This window comes from Struthio camelus, chromosome 1, assembly GCF_040807025.1.
Source record: "Struthio camelus isolate bStrCam1 chromosome 1, bStrCam1.hap1, whole genome shotgun sequence".
Taxonomy (NCBI): domain Eukaryota; kingdom Metazoa; phylum Chordata; class Aves; order Struthioniformes; family Struthionidae; genus Struthio; species Struthio camelus.
In genome coordinates, this window is record NC_090942.1 from 152,729,342 (window position 1) to 152,752,203 (window position 22,862).

Below are 22,862 nucleotides of genomic sequence, written 5' to 3' on the forward strand. Positions count from 1 at the left end.
CTTTTATTTCTTCAGATGACCCATTTCTCTGGTCTTTCATGTAGTCTTTGTCTTGCGACAGCTACATTCTGTATTCTGGGAGTGACATACCCCATGTTTTGCTGTGTCATGAATCCCAGCCATTGATAATCCTTTAGCTTTATTATAATGTAGTTTATCTGAATTCTGATTCATATCATTCGTTGAACAGCTCTTGTTTTACCCAGGATCTATTCATTTTGGTAGTGCTTTAAGCGCATCTTTTATACCAGAAACTTTTTTTTTTTTTTTTAAACCAGAAATAGCTTTTCACTGTTAGTGGTATTATAATGAAGATATGATAAAAGGAATTCATACCGCAGACCCTCCAGTGTACAAGTACGTTTCAGAAAGAATCTTTCAAAAAAAACCCAACAGTATTTTTAGAAAAATGAGTTAGGACAGATTAAAGAACCCTTGACTTGACTTTGTGATAGTCAGTTCTGAACTCAGAGATTTTCTTTGCCGGTGCCAGTAGTGTCTAAGGCAAAATAACAATATAGAAGCTAGAAATCATTCATAAAAATCACTTGACCTAATACAGTGAATTTGTAAGAAGCCTTTTTCCAAAGTGTAATATAACTACTGACCAAAGACAGACTAGGTGACTGCATAAATCCGATTGTCTTTGCTAGGGCCAGGAATTAATTCATTCTCTGTATTCATCCAAATAGGATTAATTTCCAGAGCTGTTACAACATGCCTGTTGCCCGCACTACCTACCTTGCATTCATGGAGGGGAATATATGCAGGTGTAGCAGGGCAAAATGTCTTTATCTTCTCTTATCTGTGGCTATAGCATGCTGGACAGGATGGTAGACTGTTTGGAAACAACCACTTGGAAATAGTACCAGAAAATGGAATAAAAAAAATCAGGGTGGAAGGAGCAGGGTTCACCAGGACAAATAAGGATTATGCTTTACAGCTTTTTGCAGAGTACTTGTAACTGGCTTAGCTAATGTTTTTATGATATAGTTTTAACTATAATGAGAACTTCCGTTTAACAATTCTAAAAGGGCCATGATTTCTGCTTACTTTGGGAGGAACCTAGAAAAGAGCCTTCCTCAACTTTATTATATATTTTCAGGAAAGTTAGTCAATAAGTGATAACGCAGCATTAAAAATATTCCTCTCTGATTCCATTTCCATCACACTAATTTCAGCTGTGGCAAGTGAAACGGAGAGCTAAGAAACACCAGAACAAAGTGAGCAGAATATCCCCGGAACAACCAAGCAAAGTAACCTCTAAGAAATACCAGGGCTGCTTAGAAGGTGTTAAATTTGCAGGTAAAAACTTCAGAGAGCACATAGTGCTAAACCTCTCTGTTCAAGCTGCAGAGCCAAGGTGGTTCACTGTAACGCGTGGCAGCCCTCAGGGACTTTAGGCCACGCTGCCCAAACAGCCTCTTTAAAAAAAAAAAAAAAAAAACACTCATGAAACAGTCGATGTCACTTAGACATTTTTTCCAGCCACCTGTGTAGTCTTGAAGTGATTGCTCTCTTCCAGCGACACGGTCTCTTCAACTAGGGCTGTTTGCTCCTTTTGTAGGGATGAGAAACTGCCCATGGGCGGGGGGGAACCAACAACAAATAATCAAAAGTGCCGCTCTAACTCACACCGAGTGTGCGTGCGTGGGAGGGAGGGGGGTGGGGAGTGGCTTTGCTCCAAATTCCTTACTTTTCGCAGCCAGGCTTCAAACCGACGCCGCTCGTGCGAACCAGGACACCATCCTGCCTGCGGCGGCCGCGTCGTGCCCTCGCCTCGCCACGCCGCCGCCGCCTCGGTCCCCTTCCCTCAGCGCGGCGGCAGCAGGGGGTCTGCGGGGCGGCGCAGCCTCCCCTCAGCGGCAGGACCGTTGGCGGCGGCGGTTGGCGCGCTGCTCGCTCTTTCTAGGACCCGGCAGCGGGGCCCCTCCCGCTTCCCTCCGCCCCCGCACAGCCGGGAGCGGTGCCGGGCGGCAGGTAGGCAGCGGTGCTTCCCCTCGGAGCGAGCTGGTTGTGAGGGAGAGCGAGCGGGCGGGGGAGCCTCCCTGCGGAGGGTGAACGGCCATGGCGGCGCGGCCGGGGGTGAGGGGGGGACGACGACGAGGGTGCCGCCGCGCGTCCCGGCCGGGCGCGGGCCGGGAGCTGCGCGGGGCGCCCGCCCCCCTTTGCCGGGTACGCGGCGTCGCTTCTTAGCGGCGGGAAACGTTAAACGGCTGCCTGGCCCTGACGGGGGCAGCGCTGGCCGCCGTCCCGGAGCGAGCGGCTGGGATCGAGGGCTGAAATACTCTGAAAGGAAGAAAAATCAAGGCATACGCGGAGCGGGGGCCGTTTTGGCCAGCCATGTAACCAGCCAGTTGGTCTCGGCCGGTTTGGGATAGACGAGCTTTCCCCCCTGCGGAAATCCGTGGAGATGCACTAATAATCCTAATTTTGTTTCGGCGTCCTGTTTTAGGAGGCCACAGGGTGAGGAAAGGGGGTCAGACCAGCGTGTTGTCTCCTGGGTAAACCGGGTGCTGAAAACAGCTTACAGGTTTGAGCGAGGTGTTTTCAAAAGGTCACCATTTTCCTTGGCAAGTAACGCGTGTTTTGATATGACTCAATTTCTGAGAGAATTTATGCAAGTACTTTTTAAATGAATTTAAGTTTTGACGCCTGCGTCTCACGAATCTTCCAGGAACATAACCACTTTTGGCACGTGTCTCAGGGCTGTGATTTTAGTTAACGTGCGCAGGTATGGGACTGGGAGCTCGGGCAGGCTGTTCCTGTGCCGTTGAGAAGTTGTAGTCGTATTCACGTGAGTGTTTCAAGGAATGGGTAAGAGCTTAAAATGAAGGGTTTTGAGAAATGTTTTGCACCCACATGTGATGAGGGATGTCAGTGATTCACAGAAAAAGTATATCAACATGTAAGGTCTGTATATTCGTTACAAACGTTTTTCCTGTATCAGAAGTGAGAGCCTTGGTTAAATTCTCGTGATGCATCATAGTATTACCTTACAATTCATGAAACTAGTTAAGGTAATGTATATTTCTTTTTTTTCCTAAATCTAAATATTTATGGGCTGATTTAAAAGGAATAGTCTCCTACTCTCACTTTCTGTTAGTTCTTTTTGATTTTTGAGAACGGGGCTTGTTCCTGTTTTAATCAGTCCATATGTTTAATCATGAGAAATTCAAGAAAAGCACTGTAAATATGCAGAAATTACTGAACGTCATGATTCTTCAGAGTTCTGATGCGACTTGTGTTTTTTTATTGAGTAGATCTACTTTGAAAGGATTAAAGAGCAGAGGAAGTGTTGGCAGTGTAAATTCAATCGCAGATTTGGATGTAAATTATGTTTTACTGTGTGCTATCTTGGATCCTGTAATTCAGGTGTCTGTATTGGTGAAGACCTTCTATTTCAGATACTTAAATCTTTTTTTTTTTTTTTAATTGATGAGAAAATTTCTTTTCAGGGTGAAACTTTATGGACATGGACTCAGGAACAAAGAATTTTTTTGTCCCTCTGGAAAATTTGGGTAAAGATAACTCCAGATGAATTTTGCTGTCCTAAGTGGTAAAAGTATACAGCTCTATTGCAGGCTGAAGAAGAGGTGGATAAAATGGCTAGGAAAAGGGAGAAATTTAGCTGTTCATCGTGACAGAATGGAGACACATTTACACTTGACTATGCAGTCACAGCTTTGTCTTCATCATGAATTACGTGATCACATCCATCGTGCAGAGCCTAATTTTGCTGCAGGGTATACCTTCCACATAAAAGGAAGTCTTTTCTTCGTAAAAGGTCAGAGGCAGGAGGAGTCTCCTCAGAGCAGTTCATGCATATAGCTTTGCGTAGGGCTATATATTTGCAGCCCTTTCATGTTGGCAACAGGGTAAGCAAAAAAATTTAAATAGTTAGAACATTGAATTTCTAGAGCAGCAAGGTTCTGGAAGGCTGTTTTATTGTAACATGGCAAGATACCGCTGTTCCATTTCTTTTGGATCTACTGGTAGGGGCACAAAAACTGCCTGAGAAAGCACGTATGAGACAGAGTAGTAGAATAAGATAACACTATAATGAAAGAGAACTAGGCAAGAAAAGACTTGCCTGGTAATTGGAACGGAAATTTGCAATGAGGGAGGAGGGAAGAGGAGGGGAAGAAGGAAGCAAGCAGGCATTGCAAGAAGCAGTGCTGATGACTCAATGTATGGCACGCTTCTGAGTCGGTCTGGTGAAGTAAGATACGGCAGCCGGAAGTGCCATCCTTGACTGTGGTATAAATTGATGATCAGCTAAAGATCCTTCACAAAAGGATAGGGTTGTCCTGTTTGTCCTTTAGTTTAAGGAATTGCATTTTTCCTTTCATAGTCCTGTATGAACTGTGGTAGGCTAAAGTTTAAAAAAACAAACAAACAAACAGTAAGGCACATATACAACTACTAATAGATCCTTCTTCAAACACGCTAAGGATAAGAAGCCTATCAAAGAGTCCTGAGGGCCAATAGACCACTGAAGTATAAAAAAAAATCGTTTATCTTCCCATAGCGAGAGCTGAGGGAACATAAGAACATAGCAGGAAAAAAATGCAAACAATTTTTTTTGCATTTGTGTTCGTCTTGGAGGACAGTGAATTTCAGTGCCCAAATGCTTTCTTGTGAACATTTTAATGGGGGGGGATCTATCCCAGATAGAAATGTAATTAACAGATGATTATAGAACAAAATGTTTGTACTCAGTCTGGTGTTCTAAAGGAGCTCAAGACTGAAATGGCTGAACTAGTAATGAGGGTGTAAATGTCTCCCTTGGAGCAGCTTTGGGACCAAAGGATCAGAAGGTGATAAACGGGAAGCCTATTTTTTGTTTTTGTTTTTTCTTTTTTAGCTTGCTTACTTTTTTTTTTTTTTTTCTTCCTTTGCTGCTAACAATCTGGAGAGAACCAGGAAAGTACAGATCAATGATCCTGCTATCTGCAACCAACAGGCTGATAGGTAGAAACTGATTTAAAGAGTAGAACTAGCAGAAGTGTGGATTAATTACATATGGAAGGAGTCAACATGACTTTTATAAATGGGAGGTGTATGTGAACGCACTGGTTCCGGGAGAGATGGTGCCTTAACACCCGAAAGGCATGCAGCAGGGGCTATTAGGAAGACCAGACTGCCATGAGAGGTTTAGTCTCAGATGTATAGATAAGTAGCTAAAAGCTAAATGCTCAGTTTTTGAGATGGAGGAAGGTCACTGGGAAGATTCCCAAAGGAACCTCTTCTATTCAGCATATTTCTTAATGATTTAGAAAGGTGGGGGGTGAGTGTTGCAGTGGCAAAATTTGTCGATAGTACTAAGTTATTCGGAATGGAACAGAGAGGTGGTACTTGCAAAGAGTGACAGAAGGATCTCATGACAGTGAATGACTGGGTAATGACTGCAGAATAAATTTGGTGCAAATAAATATAAAGAAATTTTAAAATGAAAGCATATGGGCAAAATCCTAAGTTCATGTGCACAGTGACTGACTGGGTTTACCCAATTTTTAACACGCAGTCATAAGATCTTGAGGTTTTACTATACAGGCCCATGAAATATCAGCTCAATAATCAGTAGTGCTCCAAGAGAAAATAGAATGTTAGAAATTTTTACAAAATTATTAAAAAATAAACCAGAAAGCATCGTTGTTCCAGTTTATAAAATTGTAGTGCACTAACATTTCGATCAGCGTGTGCAAGCTCTGGTCTCCCCTCCCCATCTCAGAAAGTTGTAGTGTAACTGGAGAGGGTACATAAGAGGGTGGCAAAGTGATCAGAAGTATGAAATCGGGTTCCATGGATAGGACAGTTAAAGAGTCTAAGACTCTTGCAGCTTGGAAAAGCAAAAACTGAGGAAGAGTGTCCTGGAGACCTATAAAAGATTGAGTACTAGACAAGATAAAGAGGAAGTGTTAGTTCATTTTCTTTCCCGGTTGTAGCAGGTAGCAGGCTCAAAACAAGCCAAAGACAATTGCTTTATTTTCTATGGCAATATTTAAACTTTGGGTCTCTTTGCTACAGGATGTTTCCATGGATTCAAAGAATGTTGGACCAATTTGTGGGAAAAAATCCGCTAGAGGCTATCAAATATTAAGAGACTAATTCTAACACAGAAAGACCTTAAAACATAAATTGGTAGAGTCCAGGAGACTATTTTTGGGAGAATGTCACTATTCTTACTCTCTGGCACTTTTTTTCCAAAGTCCTCTGCTATGAGCCACTTTTTGAGACAGGAAATTGATTCAGAGAGGCCTCTGATCTCGCTAGTATAGATGTTCTTATGTGTAGTCCTGTGTTGTGTTCAAAAGTCTTCACTTCCACTCATACTAAAAACCAAATGTTTTGTAGTGAGATTGCAACATAGCTATTGCTTTTTAATCCTGGAGATGATTGTATTTTTCCAGGAGGTAGATAGTTCCTTTTAATAGGCTACAAACACATGTAGTGTGTCGAAAGCTTTCTATAAGAAACATACGGTTGTTACAAAGACACTGGTTTGTTAACAGAAACTGTGTAATGCAAAGCTGACTTTCAGTTGTGAAAGTTTTTACTGGAAACTGATGAGTGAAGATTTTTTTTTTTTCCCTTTTCTGCAGTGAAACATGACAGCAAAAACATTGTTTTCATGCAATATCACAACAGCATTTCTGTCTTTAATCATAGCAGGTAAGTTTATTGGTGGCTGTGAAGGCTCTTGTTCTGAAACTTAATTTTTTGCACAAGTAATACTAATTTTTTTTTTGTGAAAAATCAGTGTAAAAGTCAGATTCGTGTGCACACCAGTGAGGATTTTTTTAACAATCTTAAAAGCGGGAACCTGTGAAACATGTAATATGCAGTATTTGGTATTCTGAGTACCTTATGAACTGATTTATAATTTTAACTTTACAGAATGTGTCCTTATGATTTTTTTCATATTGGAAAATTCACCCATTTGATGATAATAACATTGCAAGCTAATTTATTGAGATTTTTGTAAAATTACTAGGCAACTCAGTTGCACCTGCTTGTTTCTGCCCTTTAGTTTAGCTGTCAACCAACAATCCTGGTGATTCACGTGTTTAAAACATTTAAAATGGTCTGGATGAGATACTGTCATAATCTTGTCATTCTACCTAGAGTCTTGCAACAGTGCCAGAGTGTTAAAAGCAAAACTCCATGAATGCCCGTCCATTCCCTGGGTTTCTAGCAAGACATTCTGTTGGATTTTTTTTTTTTTTTTTTTTGATGCCTGTGAATGGGCAAACTTGAAGGCTTACCAACCTGTTGGGTAGTCTGTTTCCTGGCAAATGGAGTAATCACACAGAAGGATAGTTACGTTTTTTTGGCTGTCCAAATAACAGTAGACCATTCTCTTGTCTGCTTAGTTAGCATGTGTCTTATAATTCTTGCCTGCTCCATGAAGAAAATGGAGGACATGGGCAAGGGAGGAGGAATTTCAAATAAACTGAAGCAAGAAGTTCATAAAACATGGTGCTATTTTAGAGCAGTAGGATGTAGCAGCAGCGAAGAGTTATATCTGTTCCTGTGGCCACAGAAGATAAGTATTGGTCTTCATTTCATAACTGTCAAAGTTATGGGGCAATCAACACTGACATCTGAACAGTTCAGTGTTTTGATAAGTAATTTGGAGGTTTATAGGGAGGTGATGAGATCTGCGGATAATATAAAGTTAGCCTTAGCGGTCAGAACTAATACTGACTGTAAAGGGGATTTCTGGGTATTGAATGATTTGGTGATAGAATGTCAATGATTAAAATAATGTGGAGGGGCATGGAAGGAACATACATATGTATAGCACAAACATGCATACTTTATGTAAGTAGTGTGAGCATTAAGTTAGTCAGAGCCACTTAGGTAAAATGCTCTTTTGGCATCTCTGGATGCTCTCTGGAAGCATTAGCTCTATCCTTGGTGGGCAAAAAGACAAACAGGAATTATTGGGAAAGGAACAGAGTAGAAAATGGAAAGCTTCGTTATGTTGCTACATAAGCTCGTGGTGAATGTGCAACTTGAACTCTGCGATTCTGGTCAATCTCAGAAAAACTATATTAGAAAAGATAAAGAGATGAGTGACTGTTGGCTGATACGCGATAGCTTCCATATGAGAAGTCATTAAATGAATAAGGACTGGGGTGAAGAAAAGAGATAACTGAGGCAACATGTGATGGAGGTCTGAAACTGTGAACGTCATTGAGCAGGCAGATAAGGGAAAGTTTGCCATTTCTTTCTTAACAAGGAATATGCGGTAGCCAGAGAAATGAGAAAAGGCAATGAATAGCTTTTTCATGCAGAATGTGAGAGGGAAGGAAGGTACCAAAATCAAAGCATTATTCTTACTTGCTCTGTCTTTATTTTCTTTTCTTACGCATCTGCCACTGGTTGTTATCAGAGACAGGATTTTGGGCTACACAGACATGTGTATGACTCCGTGTGGCTGTTCTTATAGTTTAATGAAAGGGGGAATTTTAGATAAATAGAATACTGGCTCTGGAATGTGACCATGGTAGCCAGAGTTGGTGCCCTTTTAAGTGCTCGTGGTGTTGCAAACTCTCTTTCTCTATGAGTCTCCTTGGATCCAGTGTGAAGAAAACGAGCTCGCTGGTAAGTGCTTGTTAAATGCTCACAAAATGAGGAGTTAGTTGAAATTTCCTTATCAACCTTAATATTTGTGCAACTACAACTTTAACTTCAGTGTCCTCTTTGAACCTTTTGGCATTGAAAGAATAGCGTGTCTTGAAGACATATTTTGACTACAGTTAAGAAGAAAAATTAAGGAATAAAGGCACTCAAAGTAACATTTGTGTGTGCGTATGTGTATTTGTGTGCATGCAGAGGAAACGGACTGGAGAAATACAAATATTCTAATAATTAGCATCTGAACTGAAACGTACAAATGACAGTCTACTGCAAACCAAGAGATTTTGCTACAGGGTAAAGTTTGCATTCAAAAAGCAGCATTTCATACCAGTGACGTAACTATAAATGTAACTGAGTAGTACTGTCAAGTCTTAAGACAAGGAATTGTCATTATCTTTTTAGTAGCTGATTTAAAAATAAAGGTGGAAACTCCGAGGAACTTTGTAAACATAGTCAAGGAATGAGTTAAATATATTCTTTCACAGTATTTGAGGCTTTCTTTAATGTTTGTCTGTTTTCCTTTAGAGAAATGTGAAGCCTGTGATATAACATTGAGGCAAAGTCTGGTGCCCGTTGGGCAGCCTCTTGCTATTAAATGTTCACTGGAAAACAGCTTGAATTTTAAAAGCGGAGACTACGATTTAACATGGTATAAAGTTGGAAACCAGACGTCTGTGCCTAGAGACAAACTTTCCAGAATTCATCAGCAGAAGAGTTTAATTTGGTTTCTCCCTGCAATGTTAGAAGATTCTGGAGATTATGAATGTGTCATAAGGTGAAAGTTTAAAAAAAAATTACATTACTACAGAATTGAGTTGCAAAGGGAATAACTTTTAGAAAGCAAGTACAATTTTGGGGGTAAGGCGTATACTAATTAAAAGAGAGAGCGCGTTCACAAAAACTGTAGGTTAGGGAACGTAGGAGTGTAGTTTTCCCTAGGAGTTCTCTGAAGTCACGGTAGAGAGAGGATTCTGGGAGAATAAGGAGGGGGTGGGATGCAGAGCAGGAGACCAATGGCTGTCAAGGGAGATGAACCTTTGTAGGCTAAGGGAGCTGTAAAAGAAACTTAATATTGCAGAAGCAATGATCGGAATACTTTTAGCTCCCATGTTTAGAATGCTCAGGGAAAAGCAAATCTATTAGGGAAACGGCAGAGTTCTGATCCTTCTCTTCTCCAAAGAGAGTACTATATATTTTCTAGTTGGAAAATATGGCAAGTAGTTTAATTCAGTTATGTTATATTAATTGCAGGAATTTGACAAGCTGCAGCAAAATGCGTACAAAAGTAACAGTTTTTGAGAGGGTTGATGGTTTATGCTTAAATGAAAAATTTGCTGTAGAGGAGGTGATATTCACGTTATCATCTGCAAGAGTTGTGTGTCCACACTTGGATTATTTCAGGGATGAGAAGAATACCATGCCTGTTCGTTGGTATAAGGTGAGAATGATGCATTTCGTACTGTCATAAATATCTGTTACGTAAAATACAGATCACTGATGTTTATGAATTGTAGAAAAACTGTGAATTTATTTTAAATGTGAGAAGAATGTTTTTAAAACAAATTGGGGGGGGCGGGGCAGACAAATTAAGACTTTTTATCTTCTGAAGGCATATCCTGGTTTTTGAACAACGGAGTAGAAGTTCATCTTAAATATAGGAGATGTTGAACCATGCATCCAGCAGGTGGCACATTTTTACCTTCCACCTTGTGCAGAAATTGATTTAATATGTCATTTCATATCCATTATGTGTACAATATTGTCCCATTAAATAAATGCCATTTAATACTATTCCTGCTTGTTTAAAGGCTCTTTCTGTTGTAAGAATGTAGTGCCTTCAGCAGCATTTCTGCTTCTTGCCCTTGTAGTCTGTATACTACCATGAGTGTTTAAGTACTTTGAAACATGAAGTCCAATTATTGAAGGATTTTTCAGTAATACATACTCTTACGAATCCTGACCCTTGCATTTCACTTTCTCATTTCTGTCTTTAACATTGTAAGTAGTTTTCTGTAGGAAATGATTTGGAGTATCTTTGAATCAAAAATTCAAGCCCAAAATGAAATATGTTTTGCTGTTAGTGCCATTTCTCTTTCATGCTCCCCCTGCCCCCAACCTCCGCAAGACCTCCGTCGTTATATTGTGATCTCTTGAAAATTCAGATTGCCTTCAAGAGAGACAAGCCATGGAAAGAGATGGTCGTGTGAATTAACAGAGTTCTCTACACATATCTAGGATTGTCAGCTACTGGAAGGGAAAAGGTTTTCCTCCTTAAACAGTGATCTTCTCATTTTCAATGTGACTTTACATGATAAAGGAAACTATACGTGCAAAACATCATATAGCTACAATGGAAAACAATATAACATTTCACGAGACATCAGTCTATCTGTAGAAGGTAAGTAAGTACCTTCACTGTTGTTTTGCTCATAACAATGACTTTCCAAAATGTTGTCTGGATTTGTAGTGACAGCTAAAAAAGCAAATTTGTGGATAGGAGCGCTTAGAGCTATTTGTTTGTACCCAACTATAAGGGAAAGAAATGCTGGCTGAGTACTTGCATGTTTTTGTTTGTTGCTGCCACTGTGTTGAAGACTGGTTCTCCTGTTGTGTGCTGGAGCATATCAGAGCTGTGCTGCCTGGTCTAGCTGCAGAGGTCCCTAAACAGGTGCCCTACCAGGCTTGGTAGGCATAGTCCTTTCTGCTGCAGCTGCACCCTCTCTGCCCTGCCTGTCTTGCTTCTCTCTCTTTTGCATCGTCCCCTTGCTACAAGAATACACAAAAAAACCAGCCTGAACTGTAGCACTGTCATGGCTGTGTATGTCCTATCCATTTCCTTAAAACGAAAAACAGAACGGACAAAGGTTTGAAACTCTTCAGCACAAGAGCTGTTGATCTCTGGTATTGAGTATCTGGCTCAGTAGACCTTAATTTCTGTTGGGGGTCCACAAGCACAACTGCAAAACAAAAAAATAAAAGAAGGCCTCACTGTAAAAACGTGAACTCCTTTGCTAGCACAGCATTAGGAGATTGATATTGGAGCACTGAAAAGGCTGTGTTGTATCAAGGTATGAGATGCCTGTACTGTTTCTACATTCCAGCTGATGAAAGACTCTCTCAGGTCTACTTATAGATTGTATTCCATTTAATTGTCTGTGTGTGTGTGTGTGTGTATATCTTGAGTGAGTTTATGTATGTGTGTGTGTATATATATGCATATGTATATTTACATGTGCATTTACATACATATCATGTATAAATACACCTGCACATAAAAATGTGTATTATATATATATGATGTTGATACACAAAGTATGAGTTACAAGGTCAGACTAGATGAATTGATCATTCGGGTCTTAAAATCTGTCTCTAGGACGTCATCCTTAGTGTAAAGTCAGCCCTCACTCCTTAGTAAAACCAAAATCATGTCGCTCTTGTGCCGTAAACGAGTGAAAGCTTTGGCATCGAGTAAGTCTGCACTAAAATGATTGATTTTTTTGGAGGCAAACAATAGTGTAGGCACACTTTTTGGAAGGGAGAAGGAAAGATGCATCTGGGGCAATCCTGTGTGCTTCACTAGGGAATTCAAACAAGATAGTTATAATTTCTATTTGTTAATTTGTGCTCATGGAGGAACTTCCCTGAACTTTGAATACCTATCTGATCAGGAAATGTTCTGTAATGTTCTACAACTGCCCGATTGGTGTGTTGAGTGAGGGATCCTCCAAGTCAGAATTCACTTAGCCATACTGAGACATTTGCAATTTAGATGTCTAGATCTCCACCTGTTGATTAGTCTCCTTTTGCAGCCTACAGAGAAAGAAAAGCATTTCTAGGGTGTGATATATCTAGTCCTGGTGGAAACATCCAAAATAGATGATTGGTGTTGTACTCCTTTATACGTAGTGCTGTGGGCAGGCAGAAGCGTAAGGCCTTTAACTAGAGTATAGAAATTAAATTTCCCCTGGATAGTAATAAAAAATCTGAAATAGATCAATTGCATGATAAAAGTATTTCTCTCCGGTTTGTATCTATAGGGTGCTGGGTGGCAGGCTAGCCAGACTGTGGAGAGGTGGGAAATACTGTAGATGTTTACCCATGCCTGACCCAGTACCTGTGCATACGCTATTACATGATTTTTATCCCATGGGACAGGCAGCTCACCATTGCTGTGTAGAGATTAGTAACACTACATTTTAGAAGAGGTGGAGCGACCAATATTTATCATCAGAAGTAACAAAATTATCTGAAACATGATATTTTGAGGATTGAGTGATGTCTGTTGTAAAATTGCTGACAATCATGTCTGTAGGACAGGTCTTTTTAGGTTACTGTTGAGTTATAGAACTTAGGACAAGCTGCAGCTGCCTCAGGTTTCTGAAAAGGACTTTCTTTCTTTTGGTTAGTGAGCCCACCAGAAATGCCCCCAGAAATATCTTATCCAAGAAACAACTCCATTGAAGTGGAACTTGGTAAGTAATTTTATTTGTAATAAAATATGATTACGTATCCTAGCGGAAAATTTATGCCCAAGCGGAGTGCCCCTTCTGCATTTTTTGACCTAAATTGGTCAGTGACCAGCTCTGTGTCTCCTATATATTGACCTCCTAAAGGAGGAGTGTTTGGGGGAAGAGAGAAAAGAGACAAGGGATGCGGCTTCCAAAATCCTGGGAAACCTGCAGGGAAATTTCGCAGATGCGAAGGAAATTACAGGGAAACCATGTGATTCTCTGTCGAATCTGTTGGTTTCCATTGCCGCTGCTGTACAACCCCTGGAAGAGGTTCTGAGAATACACGTCTTTGAATCTGCGGGGAAAGTGATGCCACAGAAGGGGACATCTTCTTCCTGGATTTAGCTTCTTCTCGTCCTACTAGTCTCTTTTTTGAACCTGCACATCACTGAATGCTTAGACCTCTGTCAGAGGCCCTTTTCTGAAAGGGAGTGGGAGAAAAAGACATCATACGCGAAGCAGCTGATGCTGTCCCATCCACCTCCATCCTTAGCTGCTCAGTGTGAGATCCTTTGAACAGGGTTGTATGAGCTTTAATTAGAGTATAGAAATTAACTTTTCGCTTTGTAATACGATTTTATAGGCTCACAGGTTACAGTGGATTGCAATGCAACAGGTGCTGCTGGGTATGAGGTGCTTTGGACAGGCAACGATGGGTATGCTGATGTATTTAATATGAGCAGAATTTTTACGAAGCCCTATGAGTAAGTATATCTTCAGATTAGAAAATACTGGGTTGGCAACCAAAGTGGAACTTTCTGCTTCTGACGGGAAAGTACTTAGCAACATTTTTTACTTGCTTAAATAGCTTTCTTTTTAAGAACTCTAGTGCTTACCTCCTCCAATTCACTTTCTGCTTTGCAGTAGGAGCTTGACACATAGTGGGCACATGGACTTTGCATGGGGATGTGCGCTTTATGATCATTATAAAAATCCATCTTAATTTTCAAGCTTGGGAAAAGGGTGTTCTGTAGAGACTTAAGAGTCTTGTAGTTGCAATGGTTTCTACTAAGCAAGCTCTGGCCTGGCAAAAGCCACTTTCAGTTGGGTCAAGCATGTCCTGGCGCATGAAGTTCAAACTCTTTTCTGTATTCTCCAGTTTCCTCTCACATCTGCCCCTCTAAAAGGTTGCAAGAGGTGGAACCAGTGCTTTACAGGAGTAATTGAAACTTATGGGTTAAAGAGCCTTGAGTTGGGGAAGGAAAACTGAGATCAGATGAAGAGCTAATGGAAGATTTTGCTGATGACATTTGGTCTGAAACTCAGTGGGATGAGAGAAGACAAGGGAAATGAATTTCCAATGATGAGTTGGGGTTTGGGGGGGAAAATTGAGGCTGGCACTGAGTAAAGCAGGAGAAGGGTAACCGGGAGGCAAGGTGAGACTGAAAGGCACATTAAATGGAGTTAGGGGGCAAGAAAATAGACCTGACCTGCAAAAGGTAACTGAAACTGGGACAGAAGATAATCTGAAAAAGTTCCCTACGTGTGAGTTTGGGAACTAAAAATTGTAGGTGCTGTGAGGAAAAAAATCATATTTATAAACTCTCAGGCACTGTATATGAGGGAGAAACTGATGAAGAAATGAAAATGATATCTTCAAAGCAAGGTTATGGTTGTGAGAAATAAGTAAGCCAAGGTTCTCATCATAAAAAAAGAGGGAAACAAATGCTGAGTATTGTTAGTGCTCGTCGAGAGAAAACCCTATAGGAGAGTAATCGTTATAATGTTATTAAAGGTTGGGCCATAACGCAGAGACACGCAATCTCTGAATTGGTGTCATAAAGGTGGTGTCAATTTTGAGATCTCTTAGCACTTAAATAGTTGTCTTTGAAAGATAATATTTTCTGGTTCCAGTCATTTGTATTAATGATATTGATTCATTCATTCCTTAGTGTTTTAACTACTGTAACCTTTTTCTCAGAAACTGATTTGTGTGGGCCTATATATGACCTTTATGAATATATTTCAAATATTTGTTTTATATTTTAAATTGTGAGTAGAATATGTTTTCGGGAAAGAGAGTGCATGGCTGAGTAGACAAGTTAGGTATTATATTTAAGATATTAATAAGGTAGTGGTATCCCTCACTTTGCCAATGATTAAAACGTTACTTATTCAGTTATTTTAGAGTAACGTTCATCTAGTCACACACCATTCAGTTAGTCGTGCATACCATGTGCAGCGTAACTGGCATTTGTGTGCCCTTGGACAAGGTATGGGGAATAAGTTGTCTCTCTTCAAAGTGCAGCCCAACCCTTACAACCCATTTTGCTCTTCTGAGTATGTTTTGATCCATGAGGTGAAACAGAGGTTTAGACACCATTGCTGATAGCTGGAATCTCTTGGAGAATTATTGTTGTGTGCTGTGGGTCACCTTTGGTGTACTTCCTGTCCCAGAATTGCTTACCACAGGACGGAGCCCTTGTACTGAGGCCTCCTATTATGTCATTTCCCATTGCAGATCTTTTTTTCCACCAAACGCTAGAGCTCTCCACATACTGTTCCAGAGGACGAGCAGCTAAATACAGCTGTTTTTCTTCTAAGCTTTTTTTTTTTTTTTTGTGAAGTTATGTCCTCCTGTAAGTTTAGTTCATATTAGAAATATATCTTAAAAAAAAAAAAACAGCAGGGTTTTGCTTAGGTTTGTACTATCTTTTTTTTGCACTGTAGCCTACAGAAACCTTGAATGCCTTTGGGGAAACACAGCTTCAGTAAGTTTACATCATGATGTTTCCTGATGTCTCTGCTAAATGTCAGTAAGAAGCCCAACTGTTGTTTGGGTTTCCCTTACATAATGTGGCTACTCATCTATTCTGAAATGTAGTAGTCATGTTCATGATAAAAATGACCCTTGTCAAGTGGCTGTGCAGAAACCGTGTCAGAGAAGTCAGTGGTTTTATTGCTGTATTTGTCACTTTTTGGATAGGGAAGAAACTTCCCGTGATGGACGCCCCGTGCATACTGTGAAGCTAATAATATCAGAAGTGTATGATGAAGATTATGAACAACCGTTTGTCTGTCATGCTTCAAATGCCTTTGGGGAGGTGGCATCCTATATCAAATTAAAGCACAGAGGTAAGGAATTCTGTTATTTTTGAGGACTATGTTTAACTTGACTTCCCTAGAAGGGTTTTGATACCAAATACTCCTATGTCATGCTGATGACACAAAGACGATAATTTGCTGTGTGTATGCACGTGCACATGCAAAGCGGAGGAGTCACTGCAGTAATGTATTTATAATTAAACACTATTAAAATAATAGGAGGAAGTGAAAAATATGATACTTAAATTTTTGTTACATTTGTTTGAAAGATCGAATTTGGACAAATTCAGCATTGTCTTTTTAATTTTATTCTTATGTTTTTGTGCAGTTCCTGATTTACGGAGATGGCTGATTGGAGGCCTTATCTCTTTATTGCTTATAACAATCATTACTTTAATAATCTACAAGATTTTCAAGATTGACTTTATACTTTGGTATCGTAATTCAGGTTGTGCTTTCGTAAGTAAGGAAGGTATGTAAGTATGACAAGGTATGCCCATCTTTTTTTTGATTACCATTGCTTGCCAAAAATAATGTGTGTGGTTATTTAATAGAATGTATTTGAAATTTTCTAGAGAAATTTTCAGATAAGCACTAAAAGATCTTTTTTCAGTCATATGTGTGAAATACATGTCATAATTCAAATAGTAAACACTGTACAGTACCATAGCAGTCATGGTGAGGATAAGTCAAAAGGAAATTAGTGTGATGCTCTTTGCTTTTCTGTGAAGTAGTTTCTTTGCATGTAGATTTATGGTCACTCTGATAGTGATCAATAGGTGTCAGCAGAGCTACATCCTGTAGACCAGCTGGTTATAAATCTACGTTAAATATTTTTGTTGAAGATCAGACTCTCATTTTCTCAGAGATGATTTTTTTTTCCCCCTGTAACTTCTCTCTTTTACCCATCACTTTCCTTCTAATTCTTGCAAGCTATGATAGTTACATGCCAAAGAGAAAAACTGTTACCAGTTCTCTATTTTGTGATTTCTATTTTGTGTTTTTATTACTGTAGTGTAGATATATTCATTGGACAGGGGTGAAAACATGGGAATAAGTGTAACATTGTTGCATCATTATTATGAGTGCTGTGGCAGCATCTCAGACCTAGACCAGCTGAAGTTCCCTAGAGCTTGAAAGGAGATGGATTACTTGCATAGAGATAGCTAACATTTATTCATAGGTGTTTGAAATGTTTTCACAGAAAAATAATTTCAAAGTAGATTTTTTTTGTGGTTAAAAGTTCAGTTTCCCAGAAAATATTAATGGAGTACTAATGAAAAAATCAACGATAATATGTTTTGTAACTTGTTGAGCTAAAATTAGCCTGAGTTAAATTTTATTTTGCTTTGGTTTCTTTGCTTCATTCCTGTTTATTATGCAATTTTAACTCTCGAAACCTCAGGCTTCTACTGAGGCCTCTTCCTCTCTCTGCCTACCTAACCCCCACCCAAAACGAAAAAGAGTTTCCATTTTCCACCTGCTCTGGATAGGCAAAAGTGGAGAGAAGTGTTGAGGGAGCTTCAGAAGAGGTTGTGAAGATAGTCCTGCCACAAGGCACATGCTGGCCCTTTTGGGGCTGGGGGATTTTTCCTGCATTTTTCATGGTCCTGCATCCATTTGCTTGCCGGCAAATTTCCCCCCCGTGGTGGGAAAAGAGATCAGATTCTGTGGCTGTACAAATCTTTTGATTTGTACAGTGTTTTAGTGCCTTGCTGTTATTCTGCCAGATAGCTGAATCTGCCCCCTATAGCTATTTCAAACAGTCCAAAATTAAACCTTGTACTAAAGGCATGTTCTATTTTCTAATAGAACATTTTTGTTTGTTTTAGATGGGAAAATCTATGATGCGTATGTCTTGTATCCAAAAGGCAATGGAGGCGGCAGCTGCTATCCGCTGGAAAGCTTTGTTCTTAAAATACTACCTGATGTTTTGGAACGACAGTGTGGATACAATCTCTTTATATTAGGAAGAGATGATTTAGCAGGGGAAGGTATGATTTAACTAGCAGAATTAATATATTGTCTTTTGACATGTTCTTCTGGGGTTAGGAAAAGATTATACTTACAGCTAAAACCCAATTATTTTTGGAAACTAAATTTAAAGCTATAAATGTTTATTTTTCTAATGGACAAGAGAATGTTTCCTTACCAAACATTCTGCACAGATATCAGGAAGGTTGTTACTTTCTTTTTAAAGATAGATAAATGAGGATTCAGTAGTATTAGTTACATTATTGCTCCTGAGGACTGAGGAAATCAGTTTTTATCAGTAATATCATGCAATAGATTTGAATCATGAATGACTATTGGGAGGTCTTAGATTTGCCAATCCTCTGAGCTAGCGACTCCTCCATACATTTGTAGTTTTAGAATTAGGAAATATTTTGCATCGCTTGTAATGTTTCTATGCCAACTTTGATTGTTATTTCGTTACTTCCAGCTGTGGTCAGTGTTGCTGATGAAATCCTTAAGCAAAGCAGAAGACTGATGATTATTCTGGGATCAGAAACATCTAGTTGCTGCCTATTAGAAGACACCTCTGAACAACAGTTAACTATGTATAATGCTCTCATCCGTGATGGAATTAAAGTAATTCTTATAGAAATGGGCAAAATACAGGACTACACAAGCATACCAGAATCAATCAGATACATTAAGCAAAAACATGGGGCTATCCAATGGAAAGGGGACTTCTCAGAGAAATCTCGTTCATCACGTACAAGATTCTGGAAGAATGTACGCTATCAAATGCCACCCAGAAAAAATATATCTTATTCTGAAGTATATTTGTTGCCTAAGACTTTGACCAGTTCTCTAGCGTAAGGAAATTAAGATGTTCTTGGCTTAATGCTACTGAGAAGGTAATTTTGAAATGTGTGTTTTCTGCACAAATTCTGTATATTACAGACTGGACTTTTTCCTAGAGGAGTAAAAACTATCCACCCGTCCCATAAATTACACCTTAAAACTAAAACTCTGTGCAACTTTATTTCTGCTTAGGCTATGGATAGCAACAAAATTTGTTGTGTTAGTCTTACACAGATATGTGAAATACATGTTGTTGATGATGGTAGACTGTTGTTCATATAAAAGTAATATCCACTAAATCTATTTGTTTTTTAATCGAAACTGCGGTTGATAAATGAAATTCTGATTGCAAAATCTGCATTTTCCTAGTCATTCTGTTACACTTCTTGTTGCCCCTCTGCGACAAGTTTGACTTCCTCGTTATCACAAGAATGAGGTAATGCCTTGTGCAAGCTTTGAGGTCCCCCTCTGAGCAACAGGCTTCATCCTTGCTCTTTGAAGTGGTGGAGAAATGCATGATACAGCAGGTATACTTAATACTCCTCAAAGCACTAAATGTGTTTCAGCTGAACAGTTGGATACCAACTCTTTTAAGCAAATGCATTGCAATCTGTGACCTTTCACACAATTGTTAAATAATGCTGTGGTATCTAGTCAAGGGGGTGTTTCTAAACTTTGTCCCTTGAAGTGGTCAGGAAACTGAAAATATTTGAGATTTCTTGCAAACTGGAAACTTTCCAGACTCTGTTGCTACTCAGGAAAACAAGTGTTCTCATTCTGTGTCTCAGCTGTGCTAACTACAAACAGGAAATTCACTGAGGATCTGTCAAAGGATTTTCTTTGGGCTGGGCATCCTGAAAGCCCAAAATCTACAGCAGGAAAAGCAGGAAAGTCTGGCTGCAGTGCCCTGCGAATTGTGGACTCGGGAAGCACTAGATATTCCCTATCTGCCTATCATAAGGCAGCCTGCTCAGGAACCAGGCATGCTTCCGTTAAATGAAATGAGTGGCTTGTTGAATGGAATGTTGAATCACTGAATTCCTTTAGAAACCATGGACATACATCACTGGGTTAAAACAAACATCCCCCCTACCCCAGCCTGCAACTGGGAAAATCCATATATTTGCACAGCTATGCTGTGTGGAACACATGGTGAAGAAAGCTTGCAGGCTTCGGTATGAGTAAGAGCTTCCCAAGGTGTGAAGACCCCTGGGCTATCATAATGGTGGGAGAATTCCCAGGGCAGAGGGGTCGGCGAGGGGCTCCTGGAGATGTTGGAAGACCCAACTTCTCCACGTGCATTGGTGATATGCTCAGACAATCCACAGTGTGAAGAGGTTTGATACATCTGGCTTTCTCAATAGGCCAGTTCTGAAACCTGACCAGGAGCTGAGGACAAGACATAATATCTTATCTACCTGTGGGAGGGGAAAAAATAGAGGTGTGTGGATATTACGCATCAACCTGATTGGAAGTAGCTTGGTATTTCTGAAACATGGTCCATTGTTTTGTGTGCCTTATGCTAAAAAAAAAAAAAAAAAAAGGACATGCTGCTTCCTTGTTAAGATAGTCTGAAATGGCGGGAGTTCTCGCTCTCTATTCTTGAAGAGCATTATGTGACCATAAACATGAATTCTATTTGCTTTTTGTGTTCTTTTCTAATGTGAGTAGGTTCTTACATTGTCTTTATTGCCAGGTTAGCATCTGTCACTTAAGTCTGTTCAGCTGGTTCTCAGAAGTGTGTATGCCGTGGAATATATTCTTAGGCTGTATTTATATTGATAAGAGAGAAAGTAAGGTCCAGGCAGTGTAACACATTTGAAGTGAAAGATTTGCAATAAAATTTCATAGGAGATTTTTGTTTACAGGAGTGTAAAGATCTATGTCCTTATGGGTAGTGTCCCACTTGCCTGGTTGTGTGGCTCACAGCTGTTTGATTTTTTCCACAGCCTCCACCGACTAGAGGCTTCTTTGAAGATGTTGCCATGAAAACTGTGATCAAGATAGATTCATCGGATGAGGTACTATAGTTCTAGTAGATTTTGGACCAGTTTTCTTTGGAAATGCGTAATGTTTAGGCTGGAACTTTTAAAAAAAAAAAACAATTTAGAAATCTGGATAGTTCAGATATTCCCAATGCAAAAAATTGATAATAATGACTAAACTCAATGCTCAGAAAAACACTGAAAAACTGCAGTTTACTTTAAAGTCAGTATAAACATGGAGTTCTTTTGTTTCTTCTGTGAAAGTACTGTGATGATTTCGGGTGACTTTTTTGGAGTTCTTTTCACAGGTTTGGTACAACAGCACTGGAGACAAGCATTCTCCCATTAAACCGGACTCCCAGACTTTAAATGAAGAAAGATAATTATGAATTAGTATTGATCTAGCTGGTACTTTCTTTTAAGACAGCCAAATTTTGTATGATTATTTAGTTTAGTTTTCTTGGGTGAAAATGGGTGTGGGAAAGAGGTATCAGTTACCATGTTGAATTTTTAGCTAATTATTTGAATGTAGCTTGAAGGTGCTTACCGTTTTGTTATGGAAGTTTATTTTGAAGTTGAATTTTGTCTCTGTTTTCTTCTCTTTTGCAAGTCATATAGGAAAATCATTCTGTTTTTTTGCAATCCAATAAAAGAATCCCCATAATCAGAGGTGTGCTGATTGCTCTCTATAAAAATGAATTAATTGGCCAGAAATTTGCTTCTGGAAACTTGGTAGCTTCAGAAGGAAAAGGAAATATAATACATGAAGAAGTATTTTTTAACCACAATGTGGCAGATTTGTTTCAGTTTATAGTCTTATGCTGAGGGAGAAAACAGTTTGAATGTTATATGGAAGTGGCATTGAAAGCATTCTCTGCAACATCTTTTGCTTTTGAACTGTCTAGTGATTCTAGTTCTTTCTGGGAGACTTTCCTCCTTTCTCAATTTCCCTTTCAGAGCCCACTTTCTTTCTTCATGTCAGCTAATTCCAAGGATATGACCTACTTCCTATTTTAATGTGCATATTTGTGACTATATTAAACCATGGATTACGTGATAGGGAAGAGAACGCTTTCTGAGCCCAAACCCAGGCCGACTTAGCACAACCTGGTGGAATCTACATGGTGGCCCTAGACAGAACATTCCTGAGTGGCTTTTTTCCCTCTAAATTATCTGTGTATTGCATTCTGCAAGGAGGAAATGCGATTTCACATTTCCCTCTTTTCTTACTCTCTTCAGGTTCTACCCATTCTGTCTTGTAGATATGTCCTGTATTTTGTTCAGAGGCCATGGTGGTTTAAGTACTGTATCTCCTTCTGTAGCTGCAGTTAGCTTGAAGATAAAGCAGTCTGGGAATATACTTAACTTTTATATACGTCTAGGCTAAGAAAAGACATTTATCCCTAGAAATACTTAAGATATATTACATCGTTTAACTTCAGAAGAGATGTAAATAAAATCCGTGGCTGGTAGCTTTATTCCAGAGTACTGCTGTGTCTCTCATTTAGCCATACATGCTAAAATACATGAACACAGGACCAATAAAATTTTCTCCTTCTCCTACGCTCTTTATTCCCCTTCCACCAATGTAGGCAGCAGGAGAATAAAGGCAAGGCATGCCACTTGATGTGCATGCTTGTTCTCTTTCAAGATGTGCTAATAATAATCAGGGCTTGATGCATTTGTTGAGACAAACTGAATGTTAATCACTAGAAGTAAGCTAGAAAGTAGTACAGTCCTCCTGCGTCCTTGATCTGCTCTAGGATTGCTTCCCTTATTGAAATGGTTTTGAAAAAGGAGTCTGATCAGATGTGTTTACTAGGGAACAGGTAAAAGTGCACAGTTAAAAAGTGCAGCTAAC

At 39.6% G+C, this 22,862-nt stretch overlaps 1 protein-coding gene across 9 annotated transcripts; it reads left to right on the forward strand.

Moving 5' to 3' along the window:
- Nucleotides 1–1,658: 1,658 nt before the first annotated feature.
- On the forward strand, nucleotides 1,659–21,663 carry LOC104138634 (interleukin-1 receptor type 1). Of its 9 annotated transcripts, none has more exons than XM_068924835.1 (13): nucleotides 1,848–1,980; nucleotides 3,459–3,521; nucleotides 6,606–6,675; nucleotides 9,175–9,424; nucleotides 9,901–10,087; nucleotides 10,885–11,047; nucleotides 13,056–13,121; nucleotides 13,744–13,864; nucleotides 16,087–16,235; nucleotides 16,534–16,677; nucleotides 18,038–18,199; nucleotides 18,649–19,069; nucleotides 20,966–21,663. In XM_068924835.1, exons 3-12 carry the CDS (start codon nucleotides 6,612–6,614, stop codon nucleotides 19,029–19,031), a joined length of 1,689 nt encoding a protein of 562 aa, XP_068780936.1. In that variant the 5' UTR covers nucleotides 1,848–1,980; nucleotides 3,459–3,521; nucleotides 6,606–6,611; the 3' UTR covers nucleotides 19,032–19,069; nucleotides 20,966–21,663. The 9 variants fall into 9 exon arrangements, with proteins under 9 accessions (XP_068780892.1, XP_068780903.1, XP_068780943.1 ...); XM_068924819.1 differs by lacking the exon at nucleotides 20,966–21,663 and adding an exon at nucleotides 2,456–2,544 and having other exon boundaries at nucleotides 1,966–1,980; nucleotides 18,649–19,374; XM_068924815.1 differs by lacking the exons at nucleotides 1,848–1,980; nucleotides 20,966–21,663 and adding exons at nucleotides 2,456–2,573; nucleotides 2,678–2,797 and having other exon boundaries at nucleotides 18,649–19,374.
- The last annotated feature ends 1,199 nt before the right edge of the window (nucleotides 21,664–22,862 follow it).

What these genes read in the sequence shown, in the direction of transcription:
- LOC104138634 (XM_068924791.1), top strand. Translation starts at nt 6,612, where the DNA reads ATGACAGCAAAAACATTGTTTTCATGCAATATCACAACAGCATTTCTG. An exon ending in TCTGTCTTTAATCATAGCAG is followed by an intron (nt 6,676 to 9,174) that starts GTAAGTTTATTG and finishes GTTTTCCTTTAG; the next exon opens with AGAAATGTGAAGCCTGTGAT. An exon ending in TGCTTTCGTAAGTAAGGAAG is followed by an intron (nt 16,678 to 18,037) that starts GTATGTAAGTAT and finishes TGTTTGTTTTAG; the next exon opens with ATGGGAAAATCTATGATGCG.